The 16,348-nt window shown below is 46.9% G+C and overlaps 1 protein-coding gene across 2 annotated transcripts; it reads left to right on the forward strand.

The window, feature by feature from the left end:
• The first annotated feature begins 823 nt into the window (after positions 1–823).
• Positions 824–16,052, forward strand: LOC308147130 (uncharacterized protein). 2 transcript variants are annotated; one of them, XM_080519217.1, is made up of 7 exons: positions 824–1,165; positions 4,446–4,619; positions 5,031–5,136; positions 9,163–9,825; positions 10,328–10,416; positions 11,690–11,954; positions 15,643–16,052. In XM_080519217.1, exons 1-7 carry the CDS (start codon positions 833–835, stop codon positions 15,768–15,770), a joined length of 1,758 nt encoding a protein of 585 aa, XP_080375343.1. In that variant the 5' UTR covers positions 824–832; the 3' UTR covers positions 15,771–16,052. The 2 variants fall into 2 exon arrangements, with proteins under 2 accessions (XP_080375343.1, XP_080375344.1); XM_080519218.1 differs by having other exon boundaries at positions 9,163–9,798.
• The last annotated feature ends 296 nt before the right edge of the window (positions 16,053–16,348 follow it).

Here is a 16,348-nt window from a genome sequence, read left to right on the forward strand (position 1 = left end):
TAGTGCCAAATGTAAACAAAGACAGTGCCAAATACAAGTTTTATACAGAGAAAATCCATTACTTCCACATGAGCAAGAATGACAAAATGTTTGAAAGGAAAAAGAACAAGCACAATATGGATTTCTTTACTATTACTTCTCGAATTCTGTTTGTTTGTTTTCAGTTTATGGAATTGTTTACTTAGTGTTGTTTTCTAGATTCACAAACTTTTAAGCACTCAATAAATGTCGTACACCTGAGGATCCTGAGTCGTGGAGTTTGTTGGGGGAAATGTTTCGCTGCTTGGAAAGATAGCCCAAGACATGACTAAATTAGCATCTGATTGTATTTGCTCACAAGTGTGTTGATAAGTATCAATGATACGTGTCATCGATCCACTAGCTGTGTGAAAGTACAGTCATTTTCAAAACAATCAAGTGAAGGATGGTGGCGGACGTATTATTTAAGCCCTACTTTCATTATTTTGAAAACTCCTTGTTTTCAATATAATGGGCAGGTGGAGAAAATCCATTTGGATGGTTAATTTATCAACTTGTGCTTATTTCCATGACATGAGGCAGATTTGTAAAGAATGTTCCAAAGGAACAAGAGAATAATTATCGTCACAAGATTAAAAAGTAAATACATGTGCTTTAACATTGTTAGAGTGACAAGAAAGTATGTCTATTCTTCTGTTCTATTACATTTCAACATTTCATGTATCATCTCACTCAGAGCATCAGCTCTAAAATAAATCCCGTTTGAATTGCAAATAAGTATGAAAAATTCACTTTTATTGTGAAGGTGTGCCAGCCAGCGGAAGTGTCGCGCTAATATGGAGCATCCAAACATATGTTGACAGAGGGCCGAAGAGAGGACCGAGCAGAGGACCGGACAGAGGACCGAGCAGAGGACCGGACAGAGGACCGGACAGAGGACAGAAAGTACTTCCGGTCGGTCCTGGTCACGATGAAGCCGCCTCCACGCATTCGGAAAATGCCGTCACGCATCGCGGTGGCCGAGGAGGCGCCGCGGCGCGCGAGCAGAGTAGCGTGTCCGTGGAAGCGCGGAGAGCAGCAAAAGCTCCTGAAAGCTCTGAAAGCCCTCCACAAGACCGCAGAGCCTCACCGGGACGTCGACTACTCCCTGCTGGAGTCCAAACTGCCCAACCACCCGCCGTCCGAGGTAACCGACACCCTCTGGCAGAGTTTAGAAACACCGAGCTCCAAAACACCCATCATCCTCCAGTTCGTCACGAAGTAGAGAACAAAATAAATACATGTATTTATTTAAAACACAAGTAAGTTCAATGGGTGTGTGTGTGACTGACGTCATCTGCAGCAACAAGAACTCAACCACAAACGTGAATTAGTTTTCATGAATGTTGATTGCTCACGCCACACACACACTAGACCAGTGGTTCTCAATTATTTTCTGTCACGCCCCCCCTAGAGGACAGCATTTTTTTCAGCCCCCCCCCCCCCCCTCCCCGAATTGTACTACCATTGAGAACCTGATAATATTTATGTATTTATCTGTATAAACCACTGTATGAGTTGCTGGCACCAGCATTCTGCATACAATCGCCTGATTATCAAAATAACTTAATAAAATGAGCTGGAGGCCCTTTTTTTAATCCTTCAAGCATGAATAAAGACACTAATACTGAAAGTTGCGCCTGCCTCACGCCTCCCCTGACACCCCACCACGCCCCCCCAGGGGGGCTCGCCCCACCATTTGAGAAGCACTGCACTAGACACACAAGATTAAAAAAAAAAAAAAAATCAAGAGTCACTTTTTTCCCCCAGATCCCAGTTAGATCCTTTTGTCAGTTGAAATGACTCCAACTGCATTTTCCAAGTCTTGAAATCTTTCATTGATGAAAACTGCATTTGTGCTTAAATGATGTACAGATAGAACTGCAGACAGAATCTTCTGACACTGAATCACCCGTTTTAATGTATTTGATCACATAAACATCAGAAGAATACAGAGGTGTAGACGTCAGTGTTGTCTCCGGCCTTTGCTGGAAGTCTGACCCGGGGCGGCCCAGCAGACGGACCGCGGTCCAGAAGCAGCCAACAGAGGGGCAAAGATCTGAATTTACAAAATACCAGGGGTACGTCCGAAAACTCCCTCCTTTCTCCTTATCTATTGACTTTACCTGGATGACATCGCGGGGTTAAGGAAAGGTTTTAGGAGGCTTCCTAAAGGAGTAGAGGAAACGTGTTAGGAGGCTTCCTAAAGGAGTTAAGGAAAGGTGTTAGGAGGCTTCCTGAAGGAGTTAAAGAAAGGTGTTAGAAGGCTTCTAAGGGGAGTTAAGGAAAGGTGTTACTAGGCTTCCTAAAGGAGTTAAGGAAAGGTGGTCTGAGGCTCCTTAAAGGAGTTAGTGAAAGGCGATCACGTTAGTGTGGCAGTCAGACACTTTCACTTAGTGACATCATAATAAAGCGACGGCGGTGCAAGTCAGTGACGTCTGCCGTGGCGAGGAAAGAACTACAAGTTTCTGAAAATGGACGATAAAAAGCTCATTTGGGTTTCAGAGGATTTCCAGTGGTTCCAGCAGATCATTGCTTTGGTAACTTACATGATCTGCTCCTTTTCATCCTGAGTTTCCCTGAACGCTACGATGAGCCGGCCCTTTAAATGTTGTTGCTGCAAGGAATTGTGGGGCAGCATGAGCTGCTCTCCTTTGGTAAAGGAAGCATCAGTGTTTCCTAGGCTAAAGGAGGCTCTTAAGGAAGCATCAGTGTTTCCTAGGCTAAAGGAAGCATCAATGTTTCCTAGGGTGAAGGAGGCTTCAAAGGAAGCATCAGTGTTTCCTAGGCTAAAGGAGGCTCCAAAGGAAGCATCAGTGTTTCCTAGGCTGAAGGAGGCTCCAAAGGAAGCATCAGTGTTTCCTAGGCTAAAGGAGGTTCTAGAGGAAGCGTCAGTGTTTCCTAGGCTAAAGGAGGCTCTAAAGGAAGCATTAGTGTTTCCTAGGCTAAAGGAGGTTCTAAAGGAAGCTTTAGTGTTTCCTAGGCTAAAGGAGGCTCTAAAGGAAGCATTAGTGTTTCCTAGGCTAAAGGAGGTTCTAAAGGAAGCTTTAGTGTTTCCTAGGCTAAAGGAGGCTCTAAAGGAAGCATCAGTGTGTCCTAGGCTAAAGGAGGTTCTAAAGGAAGCTTTAGTGTTTCCTAGGCTAAAGGAGGCTCTAAAGGAAGCATCAGTGTGTCCTAGGCTAAAGGAGGTTCTAGAGGAAGCGTCAGTGTTTCCTAGGCTAAAGGAGGCTCTAAAGGAAGCATCAGTGTTTCCTAGGCTAAAGGAGGTTCTAAAGGAAGCTTTAGTGTTTCCTAGGCTAAAGGAGGCTCTAAAGGAAGCATCAGTGTTTCCTAGGCTAAAGGAGGTTCTAGAGGAAGCGTCAGTGTTTCCTAGGCTAAAGGAGGCTCTAAAGGAAGCATCAGTGTGTCCTAGGCTAAAGGAGGTTCTAAAGGAAGCTTTAGTGTTTCCTAGGCTAAAGGAGGCTCTAAAGGAAGCATCAGTGTTTCCTAGGCTAAAGGAGGTTCTAGAGGAAGCGTCAGTGTTTCCTAGGCTAAAGGAGGCTCTAAAGGAAGCATCAGTGTTTCCTAGGCTAAAGGAGGCTCTAAAGGAAGCTTTAGTGTTTCCTAGGCTAAAGGAGGCTCTAAAGGAAGCATCAGTGTTTCCTAGGCTAAAGGAGGCTCTAAAGGAAGCTTTAGTGTTTCCTAGGCTAAAGGAGGCTCTAAAGGAAGCATCAGTGTTTCCTAGGCTAAAGGAGGTTCTAGAGGAAGCGTCAGTGTTTCCTAGGCTAAAGGAGGCTCTAAAGGAAGCATCAGTGTTTCCTAGGCTAAAGGAGGCTCTAAAGGAAGCTTTAGTGTTTCCTAGGCTAAAGGAGGCTCTAAAGGAAGCATCAGTGTTTCCTAGGCTAAAGGAGGCTCTAAAGGAAGCATCAGTGTTTCCTAGGCTAAAGGAGGTTCTAAAGGAAGCATCAGTGTTTCCTAGGCTAAAGGAGGTTCTAAAGGAAGCTTTAGTGTTTCCTAGGCTAAAGGAGGCTCTAAAGGAAGCATCAGTGTTTCCTAGGTTAAAGGAGGTTCTAAAGGATGCTTTAGTGTTTCCTAGGAGGGACATTTCAGACGTACCCCACGTTGTTTGTCCAGCAAGAGTAACTGATGATCCTAAAAGTCACCTGTCATTCACCCTCCGGCCACGAGAGGGCGCTACAGAAGTTCACACAGCAGCACTTGAGTATCGCTGCAGTGCTTGAGTACTGCTGTAGGGACTTTACTGCGCACTTGCTGTACTGCTGCAGTACTGGTTAGTACTGCTGTGTGCACCTCTGTAGCTCCCTCTAGTGGCGGCAGGGTGAATGAAGGGTAGCTTGTTGCATCATCAGTTAATCTCATTGGACAAACTGAACTTGTAACGTACGTCCCCCTCATGCTCAGAAGCTGAAGCTCTGTGTGACCTTCAGATCCGCTCTGTGGTGGAGAATCTGAAGAAGCTGGTGGTCTCCACCACGGCTGACCGGTTCCAGAGGGCGATGCGGGAGGAGCAGCGCGCCATGAAGCCCATCGAGAGGTGGATGCAGCTCGCCGCTGAGGTGACAGGAAGTCATGGAGAGGCCATCTCCGCCGCCTTCTCTCAGGTACTACCAGACTGGTCATTGACCAGCCGGTCGCTGGACTCCCTCCCAGTTGGTTCATTCACTGTTCGGAGATGAAAGCTTCTTCAGGTTTCCACCAAAGCTCTGCTCTATGCAGCATCTTGAACTCAGTCAATGACAACCTCTGGGTGGAAAGATGGCAGCAGCTCTGACACGTAGTGAGTGTTGGACTGAAACGCTTCAGGAGACCACGTATGTGTTGGTCTGTTCACCTCCACACCACCAGAGGGCGCAGGTGCTAGTTTGAACCACATTGAAGGTAAAAGTGAGCAGATGAAATCTAGATGAGGCATGGAAGTCAGCTGTCGAATAAGATAAGTTAATATTCCTCCATGAAACTCACAGTTTAAAAGACGTGTGTGTGTGTGTGTGTGTGTGTGTTTCCTGTGTCAGGTGCTGAAGGTGTCGTCTATAGAGCCTTGTACTCTGAGGAACTCTTGCCCTCCTATAGACCCTGCTGGGCGGCCCCCCACTGTCAGGCCTCAGCCGTCACCCTCAGGTAAAACATGCAGACCCACTCAGTGGGTCAGTGGTCGAACAGGACAAAACCATAGAAGCGACACCTCATCGTACTGGGCTTCCTGGTTGACGTCCTGGTTTGATTCCCATGGATCCTCAGTCTAAAGAATCCACTCAGCCAGGCCCACAAAGCAGAGAGATCAAACGGTGACAGGAGGATACACAGAGGAGGCTGATCGCTCACTTTCCTGCAGCTGCTGACGGCCCTTTTTTACAGGCAAGCGTTGCAGCGTTGATGAAAGCTCAGTTGTTATTCGCTGGCGGTCCCAGGTGGGGACATCAGCGACGATATCTTTTGTTTTCGGTGTCCAGTTGACGCTCGGACTCCTCACACCACCGCACAGGCACAAGACTGACCATGACTGGTTTCCTAACCGAGTCGTATTCCTACTTCATGATGGTTCTATTTTCACGTCTGTTTTGACGAAGGTTTGTGTCGCAGATGAATAATATAGAGAGATGATCCAGGTGTTGAAGCTTCCAATTAAATGCTTCAAATAGATCTAAACACACGAGTTGTGTCTCAGGGTCTGTGTTCAAAATGCTCTCGTGTTTGATCCTTCTCTTTATTTGGACTCGACTGGATTAAAACCTTTGAGTTCCCAGGAACTTCAGTTTGTAGAGAAATGTGCCTGATGAGGGTTGAAAGTAACGTTGAAACATGTCTGTGGCTTTGTTTACATTTAGCAAAGAAAAATATTTGAAGACGTACGTCCGTGAAGATTTCAGGGAGGCTTTTCAGAATCAGGTCAAATGTAAAAGTATTCTTTCAATTTCTCATAACGTTTATATAGTACAGCAGAAACATAATTGACTTGAGGTGGATCGTTGTGGTACAAGCACCAAACTTTAAACAAATACCACTTTGGAGTTACTTTTCAAAAACAATACGCTTGATAAGTTCTAATTCTTCCGTCCCCTTTTCAGACATTGCAACAGATTGAATAGTTCTGCTTTCATTCATTCATTCATTCAGTTTGTTGAGATATCTTGATTATGAACTGTTTGTTTGATTTTGTGCATGTTTGAAACAAACAATGACATGTATAAAGGATTAAACTCTTAAAAGTGGGAATATAGACCTATGTTTCTTCACATCGTAATCATAAACTGTTCAAGTCATGATTTGATTTTCTATTAATTTATATCCTAAGACTATATGGACTGCATTTTCTACATATAAAAAATACCGCATGGAAGATACTATTACTGATTGCATGATGGTTTATTGTACAATCATTTGTGGCCATAAGTGATCGTATAATATACATTCAGAAATAGTATAATATACGATCATCTATAGGCATGACTATTCAGGGTACACATGCTATATAGAGAAAAAGGGATGAAAACAGTTTTTAATATTGACTAATTCAGAATTTTCCACGAACATTTCGGCATTTCAAATCTCGCATTTTATTTTGAATGAGCACTTCCTGTCGACAGTGGAGGTCCTGTAGCCAGACGCTCTTGAACATGTTGCCCATAATCAAGAGCAAAATATGACTTTTGACAGTAAAAATGCACGGACTTGGCCAGTTTGGATGATTCTGGTCCTGAATCCTACATTTTAGACCACAAAGAATCAGATTTTTGAATTTTCTGAAAAACTACTAACATAACTAAGAACTTCTGGAGAGACGATGACGAACACAACTGAGCTGTTCAACTTCCTGTCTCAGAAGAACCGTTGCCGCCCCGTACAGTCATTGTGAGCAGAGAAGACGACCGTGTTGTCTCGTAGTGGTTGAAGAAGCTGACAAGCGTCTTCCTCTATGCCATGATGCGACAGAAGAGGGCAGCAAAGTTCTGATTGTCAAAGACAATGACGCGTGTTGACGTCACTGTGAGCCGCCAGCCCTGGTTTGCTGCTGGCATTTGGACAAGGACAAAATCATCAAATAGATTCCTGTGCATGGTCTTCATTCTTCCATAGGACCAGAGAAAAGCAGAGTAATTATGTTGTTCTGATGTATCAGGAGTCTGTGATAAAGGGAAGAAGTCAGCATGACAAACCTGTGGAAAACTGCTGCCTTCTTAGATTTCAGGTGGCCAGTGTATTTTTGAATGCATATCATTTTTAAGTTGCCCCTCAGGGGTATTCATGCCAAGTATGGTGCTTGTATCACATTTTAAATGATTGGGACTGACTTATCTGATGCACTAAAACTTTTATTGCAGTGGAAAGCACAAAGTGATACTCAGCTCAGCACTGCCCCCTACAGTTAGGCTTCAGTGGTTCCAAACTTATTGTGGCTTCATGTCCAGTCAGTGTGATGAAATCTTTTATTGTCTTGAAGTACATTTACTGTTTGTGGATGTGAGGAGCTGTCAAGAGTTCACAGACATTTTTATTGGTGAAGGATAATCTGAACGCAAGCTACGCCCAAAGATAATCTCTATTTTTATGAGGATGTAGCGATCGTCTCTGCATGTCCCCTGAGCACAGGGGACCTTGGTCCACCGCTGGGTTTTCTTCCAGAACAGCAGCAGACGGCTGCTCTGCTAAAATGTTCATGAATAATTGATTTAGAATCTGTTCCTTCACTTCAAAAGTAACATCACGTGTTGGGGCTGGATCTTCCTACACACACATCCATCCATCCATTATTTACCATTTATCCAGGCCGGGTCACTGGGGCAGCAGTCTAAGCAGAGTTGCCCAGACTTCCCTCACCCCAGACACTTCCTCCAGCTCTTCCGGTGACACCCCAAGGCGTTCCCAGGCCATAGAGAGACATTGTCCCTCCAGCGTGTCCAAGGTCTGCCCTGAGGCGTCCTACCGGAGGGACATGATGGAACACCTCCCTGGGGACGCGTCCATCTCAAACAGATGCCCGAGCTCCCTTAGCTGCCTTAGCTGGCTCCTCTGGATGTGGAGGAGCAGCGGCTCTACTCCGAGCTCCTCCCTGGTGACTGAGCTCCTCACCCTATCTCTAAGAGTGACTGAGCTCCTCACCCTATCTCTAAGAGTGACTGAGCTCCTCACCCTATCTCTAAGGGTGACTGAGCTCCTCACCCTATCTCTAAGGGTGACTGAGCTCCTCACCCTATCTCTAAGAGTGACTGAGCTCCTCACCCTATCTCTAAGGGTGACTGAGCTCCTCACCCTATCTCTAAGGGTGACTGAGCTCCTCCCCCTATCTCTAAGGGTGACTGAGCTCCTCACCCTATCTCTAAGGGTGACTGAGCTCCTCCCCCTATCTCTAAGGGTGACTGAGCTCCTCCCCCTATCTCTAAGGGTGACTGAGCTCCTCACCCTATCTCTAAGGGTACGCCCAGCCACCCTACGAAGGAAGCTCATTTCAGCCGCTTGTATCCGGGATCTTGTTCTTTCGGTCATGACCCATAGTTCATGACCATAGGTGAGGGTAGGAACGAAGATCGACCGGTAAATTGAGAGCTTCGCTTTTTGGCTCAGCTCCTTCTTCACCACGACGGACCGATACAACGTCCGCATGACTGCAGACGCTGTATCGGTCCGCCTGTCGATCTCACGCTCCATCTTTCCCCCACTCGTGAACAAGACCCCGAGATACTTGAACCCCTCCACCTGTGACAAGGTCTCTCCACCGACCTGGAGGGGGCAAGCCACCTTTTTCCAGTCGAGAACCATGGCCTCGGATTTAGAGGTGCTGATCTTCATCCCAGCTGCTTCACACTCGGCTGTGAACCGCGCCAGTGCACGCTGAAGGTCCAGGTTTGATGGAGCCAACAGAACCACATCATCTGCAAAAAAGCAGAGATGAGATCCTGTAGACCCCAATCCGGATCCCCTCTGGTCCTTGGCTGTGCCTAGAGATTCTGTCCATGTAAGTAATGAACAGAACCGGTGACAAAGGACAGTCCTGCTAGAAGGAGCAGGTCCGACTTACTGCCCTTCCAACACAGTGTAGACGGACGCCTCGTCTCACTAGCTATTAGTGTTTCTGTGACTTTCTGAGATGAAAGTGTCCTCAGAACTCAGATGTTGGCTCTAATCCGGCATGTTTCCTGCTTCCTGTAGTAAACTATCCTGGAACCAGAAGGACCTGCCCACTCCAGATCACGACTCTGCTACCAACACTCGCTACAGTGGTTCAAGTCCCGACCGCTGTGGCCCATGCTGGCCTTGGCCCACCTCAGCAGTTTCAGCACCCCCCCTCCACCGAACCTCACAGACCCCACCCCTCCACAGCCCTCCGACCGCTCACTACACCGCCTGCCTCCTCCTCCTCCTCCAATCCCCCCACCACAGCCCCCCGACCGCTCACTACACCGCCTGCCTCCTCCTCCTCCTCCTCCAATCCCCCCACCACAGCCCCCCGACCGCTCACTACACCGCCTGCCTCCTCCTCCTCCTCCAATCCCCCCACCACAGCACTCCGACCGCTCACTACACCTCCTGCCTCATCCTCCTCCTCCTCCAATCCCCCCACCACAGCCCTCCGACCGCTCACTACACCGCCTGCCTCCTCCTCCTCCTCCAATCCCCCCACCACAGCCCCCCGACCGCTCACTACACCGCCTGCCTCCTCCTCCTCCACTCCCCCCACCACAGCTCATCAGTCCTCCACAGAAGACACTTCGAGGACAGTCGGGGGCAAAGACATGGTGGACTTTGAGAGGCTCTACTGCTTCCTCAGTAGAATCCAGGAGCCCAGTGAGTTCCACCTGCTCACTCCCATGGGTGAGTACCCCCCCCCCCCCACCCCCCCATGGGTGTGAGTTCCACCCTGGATGAATCTGAACAAAGAAACATCAGGAAGATTTATTTGTGGTATATCAACTGGTCTCTAATATATTTCACCAGAATCTCTTAGACAATGACAGTTTTTACATCAGCTGCTACTTCGAGTAATCAAACTGTGTGTAATACATCCAGTAGCATCATTTCAGTAATGTTTTCTACTGTCTTACTTCAAATGAAATAATGTATAAAATACACAACATACATTCATGTTAATTAAATTGCTGAATTGACTATAATAAAATGTCACAGCCTATGTAGTACAAAGAAGTACCGTACCTCACGGGTGTGTCTGAGCTCAGGTACTGTTTCCTCTTCCTGTCTTTAGCCTTGTTTAGTTTTATTCCTCAGTGCAGTCGTCACGGTGAAGCTTCCTCCTGTTTGTCTCTTGTAGGAAAGATTGTGTGAAGTTTGCTGCTTTATAATGAACTCCTGTTTCCAGAGAGTGCCATTGTGCTGGACCTGCTCATGTCTTTGCCCGAAGAGCTGCGGCTGCTGGACTGCAACCAGCTGCGCAAACACCTCATCCAGGTACACCCACCTCCACCTCCACCCACCTCACCCAGGTTCACCCACCTCCACCTCCACCTCCACCCACCTCACCCAGGTACACCCACCTCCACCTCCACCTCCACCCACCTCACCCAGGTACACCCACCTCCACCTCCACCCACCTCACCCAGGTACGCCCACCTCCACCTCCACCTCCACCCACCTCACCCAGGTACACTCACCTCCACCTCCACCTCCACCCACCTCACCCAGGTACACCCACCTCCACCTCCACCTCCACCCACCTCACCCAGGTACACCCACCTCCACCTCCACCCACCTCACCCAGGTACACTCACCTCCACCTCCACCTCCACCCACCTCACCCAGGTACACCCACCTCCACCTCCACCTCCACCCACCTCACCCAGGTACACCCACCTCCACCTCCACCCACCTCACCCAGGTACACCCACCTCCACCCACCACACCCAGGTACACCCACCTCCACCTCCACCCATCTCACCCAGGTACACCCACCTCCACCCACCTCACCCAGGTACACCCACCTCCACCTCCACCCACCTCACCCAGGTACACCCACCTCCACCCACCACACCCAGGTACACCCACCTCCACCTCCACCCATCTCACCCAGGTACACCCACCTCCACCTCCACCCACTTCACCCAGGTACACCCACCTCACCCAGGTACACCCACCTCACCCAGGTACACCCACCTCTACCCACCTCCACCCGGGTACACCCACCTCACCCGGGTCTCACCACTTCCTGTGTCACTGTATGTTTGTGTTGTGATTTGAGTTGGTCAGTAAATCATCCTTAATGGTTGAATGAGATTCTTTTACACTCATTCTAAATTTGACATGACATCACACTGTGGTGAAAATGCTTTCAACATGTTGAAAACAAATAAAAACAAAATGGCCGCATATGGACACTGGATGTAGCGTGTTCAGGTGGACGGTGTTCAAGTTTCATCTGTCAAACTGATGATCTGTCCTCGTATTACACATTTTTTTAATTTAATGTTGATTTTATTTTACTGTATTAATCCCCTTGAAGGAACTTCTTTACCAAATTGATCATGATTTTGAGTATGCTCATATCTTGACTGTGCTCACATGTTTACACCCCCGATCTCGTGTGTGTGTGTGTGTGTGTGTGTGTGTGCGTCACATTGTGTAACGTCTCCAAAGATAAAGCAGTCACATGTTGGCCAGAGGTCGAGATGAGTTTTCCAGAGTGAGGCTCGGCGTTAAGCTGACAGGTGTGTTCTCTGTGTCTCAGGTGTACCGGTGTTTCTCCGCCCCCGACTCCAGCTCCGCAAAACAAACATTTCATGACCTGAGGGAGGGACTTTGCCTCCAGGCGAGGGCGCAGGCGGCGCCCGACCCGGGGGGTCAGCACACCTCCGCTCCTCCTCAAAGCACACACGAGAACCTGCAGCCACGTGAAGCCGGCAGCCAATCAGAGGGCGGGATGGACGTCCCGCTTCTCAACCCTTTCATGGTGCCTCTGAAGCTGTTGCGGCGCAGAGAGGAAGATTTCAAAGGTTGATCTTTTTATAGTAACGTTGCATTGTTGCCAGTCCTTATTATACAATGAGCCACTGTTAAAATTCTGCACTGGTTTGAAATGGTTCCAGTACTTCTTGTACGTTGAACCGGTGGGTGTTATTCAACTGCTCCAAATGGGAATGAAGGCGTGGAACTTCAAAAACCCTGTTGGTTATGTTTTCTGGAGAAATGATTCTGGGACGTCCGTGACCTGCTTTCACACAGTTCTTTGTTCCAGGGAAAACTTCTTCCACCATTACTTTATGTTTCTCTTTTCTGAGCAGAAGCTGTGATTAATCAACATTTATTAGGTGTAACAGAGCTTAATAAAATGATCATTTTAAGGGTTTAGATTTTGTAGATATTTGAAATGAAAAGCTTCTGACGAGAACACTCTGAATGCCTTCATAATGTGAGGAAGAGGAGGAAGTCTGGTGTACTGCAGCAGCGCAACTTGACTCAAAGGCATTTCAGAGACACTTTAAATAAAACCTATTAGATAGATAGATAGATGACTTTATTAATCCCTGAAGGGAAATTGTTTTGTTGCAGCATTCTGGTTTATAAAATACAATGGAATAGAATATAAAAAGTAGGGAATAAAAATATACTAATATACAATATAAAAATATCTGGGTAGGACATAACTTAAGAAATGAGCGTGAGTAGCTATAATGAGGCTCTGACGGAGGTAGACGAGTTAAAAAGTCTTATTGCCGTGGGGAGGAAGGACTTCCTGTAGCGTTCCTTCGAGCAGCAGGTTGAATCAGTCTATTGCTGAAGCTGCTCTTCAGCTGGTCCAGTGTCTTGTGGGGGGGGGGGGGGGGGCGGGTTGTCCATGATTGCTAGCAGTTTTGCCAGCATCCTGTCCTCCAACACCTCCTCCAGGGTGACAAGCTTGGAGCCAACAACAGACTCTGCCTTCCTGATCAGTGTGTTCAGTCTGTTGGCGTCCTTTGCCTTGATGCCCGCACCCCAGGACACCCCAGGACACCGCAGGACACCCCAGGACACCCCAGGACACCCCAGGACACCGCAGGACACCGCAGGACACCGCAGGACACCGCAGGACACCCCAGGACACCGCAGCAAAGAAGATGGTGCTTGCAACGACAGACTGATAGAACATCTGCAGCATCTTGTTGCAGACATTAAAGGACCTGAGCCTCCTCAGGAAGTAGAGCCGGCTCAGGCCCTTCTTGTAGAACCTGTGTGTTGGTGGACCAGTCCAGTTTATGGTCCAGTGTGACACCCAGGTACTTATAGGAGTCCACCAAGTCCACGTCCTTCCCACTGATGCTGACTGGAGAGGGCAGGGGCTGGTTCCTCCTCAAGTCCACCACCATCTCCCTCGTCTTCTATCTTCTTTTATCCTGTTTTGATTAAAAAAACCAAAAAAACAATCTGACCAAAATGTAAAATCCCATTGTATCTATTCAGTACGACTGTTTTCCTGCTCCGGCTTCTCTGAGAATGCATTACAAATAATATCCTATTACTTCATGAGGCATTGACAAAAAAAATACAACCTGACTACATGCTGGCAATCAGATACGGAAAGATAGTATTTGTTTTAATACACTGATACAGAAAGATAACATGATAATACACTGATGCAGAAATATAATATGTTAATGCACTGATACAGAAATACAATATGTTGATACACTGATACAGAAAGATAACATGTTAATACACTGATGCAGAAATATAATATGTTTATACACTGACACAAAGATAACATGTTTATACACTGATACAGAAAGATAACATGTTTATACACTGATACAGAAAGATAACATGTTTCTACATTGTGTGTGATTGTGAGGTCTGGACACTGACGATCTGTGGTAATATGAATGCAGACAAAAAGCTAAATCTACCAAAACTTGCTGAAAACCACCAAGCACATGGAAATCAGTTCACAATGACACACACACACATGGTGAAGTAACGTGAAGGTCGTGGAATTGGCATTGTGCTGGCATTGAAGGGAACAAAAGACTTCCTCCTGCTGGTTTACAGCATTCGTCTTGAGCAACGTTTGATGATGACTTTATTAATTTATGTTTCTGGAACATCAGAAACATTGGCGCACTGCCAATGGTGCGCTCACTCTGAGAATTCAGAGTCCTGCTCGGACACTTCCAGCCAGTTCGAGGCGCCCTGCTGGGGGGCTGGTGGCGGCTCTGCCTTCCTGGCACTCCTCCAGCTTCGTCACTCCATCACAGACGTGTGTGTTAGACACGTGGTGAGGCGTGATCGTACGAGGCTCTTGTTCAGAGTTCGACCCGTGATCTGTCTTGGGTGTGGTACAAGCCCCAGTCCTCATTGGCACATGTTGGGGGGGGGGGGGGGGGGGATAAGATGCATCTTGTGTTCCAGAATCAAACTGTGAAACGGCTGAAGGCTTTTATTGGATTTGCTCTCGTCTGTGTATGTTGTTGCACCGAGTGTTTAACTCAACGTCGTAGAGTTTCGGCCAACAGAAACACAATCAGAGCTTTTCCACCAGAAAGAACCGGGTTCTAGTTCAGGACCAGTTCTTAAGTGAGCACAGACAAAGAACCGGTTCTTTTTCCCACAGTTGGGTCTCCTCGTCGCTCTATTGGTTTTTTTTTTTTCCATGTCCGTCTTGTTTCAGTCCGGAGCCTCGGAGACGCCAGAGAGAGAGAAAACACAATGCCATGGGCTTATTTTTCCAACATTGTGAATTTCTGCTCCTTTCACTTTGTTTCTGGACGTGTCTGAACAAACGCGTCAACATCAGGAGGAATGAGGTGTAGAACGATAGAACGCAGCTCTACAGCCGTTTATAATAGCAGCCTATGTAAACACACTGATTAAATCAGGATCGAGGCATATTCAGATGATAGGGACTGTTTGTGGAGTTGAATGATACATTTCAGAGCCCATATTTTTGAACAAGTCTAGTATTGACTTCAGGAACCTTGTGACTCGGCGCTTACCTGCAGACAAAGATTGTCAGCCTCCATGATGAGACTGCTGAGTGTTGAGCCTGAACAAGCCCACAGATTGTTAGTTTAACACGGTGGAAGAAACGGTCAGAACCAATGGATGTGAATTTAGGGGAAGAAAAGGAAAAACCCATCTCGGAGAGGATTGGTCAAAAAGTCTAACTTTAAAGACGTATCTCTTATAAATGAAGTCCACACTGCAGCAGCAGGCCAAAGCAGTTTAACAACAGGGCTGGATTACACGCCTCAGATTGGCTGTCTCCCTTCATAAATGATGGTGTATTCTGTTTATGGCTTTATTGTTCTTGGCTTCTTGGGAAAGATGGAGGTGCGACGATTCCTGTAGAATTACGTCAGGAGACTCGCAAAGCAGCTTCATACGCCAACTCTGGCGATCAGATTGTGTATATTCTATAGATTCTATATCTGTGAATGAATGAAAGCTTTTTGTCACGATTCACTTGAATTATTTTCATGAACTGGCCTGAAAACACCTTCATGATAGTTTGAGTTATGTTGTTGTTTGGGCCACACACCAGTTCACAGCTGGTTTCCCTCTTTGAAGCCTGACTGTGGGACTGGATAGATTTTCAACACCACCCCGAAATGTTGTTCAATAAAATAGTACAAAGTATTGTCAGAGATTCTGCTACACCGTACCTCTCGCTCTGCTGACACACTTTGAACTTTTTCTCACATATCTCAGGACCAGGACCAGGACCAGGACCTGGACCTGGACCAGGACCAGGACCTGCTACTGGCGGATCAATCCAGGAAGGAATTTCTCCTCTGGGGATTAATACAGTGCTACAAAATAAAACGGACAGAACATGACCGTCCCAAAGTCACATCTGATATCTGAATGCGAGTTTGTTCAGTTCGTTGAGACGTCTTCATTCAAAAATGTCAATTTGAAACTTGTGGTTTTATTTTCTGCTTCTTCTTTTTTTTTTTAATTCAATACAGTGACTCCTGATTTAAGAACACTCTTGGTGTTTCAGTGTCTCCCTTCAAATTAAACATTTCTTGAAAGAAATACACTGAACAAGTGACAAACCTCATTTATTCTCTTAGTTACTGATTTCATTATTCAACGAGTAGCTTGTAAGCGATTACATTTTCAAAGTCGCACTGTTGGCGTGTTTATGACCGTGCCATGGAAAATGTTGTCATGCCAGAAGTTGCATTTATCACAGTCGGGTCCATTTTTGGTGCAACATGCACATATCACCAGCCTCCACCCTGTCACACCTTATCTTATATTGTCTCTGCTTCAGTCTTTGACCCCTCCAACTCTGCAATCTCTGCAATTCCATGTCGTGCATCCAGGCAGTGCCTGCGCTCTGATACACGATGCCATCCGTTGCTACAACAAAACTAAGATTCGGCCATAAAACAAGTAATGGAAAATG

This window comes from Blennius ocellaris, assembly GCF_963422515.1.
Source record: "Blennius ocellaris genome assembly, chromosome: 23".
NCBI lineage: Eukaryota > Metazoa > Chordata > Actinopteri > Blenniiformes > Blenniidae > Blennius > Blennius ocellaris.

What these genes read in the sequence shown, in the direction of transcription:
- LOC308147130 (XM_080519217.1), top strand. Translation starts at nt 833, where the DNA reads ATGTTGACAGAGGGCCGAAGAGAGGACCGAGCAGAGGACCGGACAGAG. An exon ending in GCCTCAGCCGTCACCCTCAG is followed by an intron (nt 5,137 to 9,162) that starts GTAAAACATGCA and finishes TGCTTCCTGTAG; the next exon opens with TAAACTATCCTGGAACCAGA. An exon ending in TGCGCAAACACCTCATCCAG is followed by an intron (nt 10,417 to 11,689) that starts GTACACCCACCT and finishes TCTGTGTCTCAG; the next exon opens with GTGTACCGGTGTTTCTCCGC.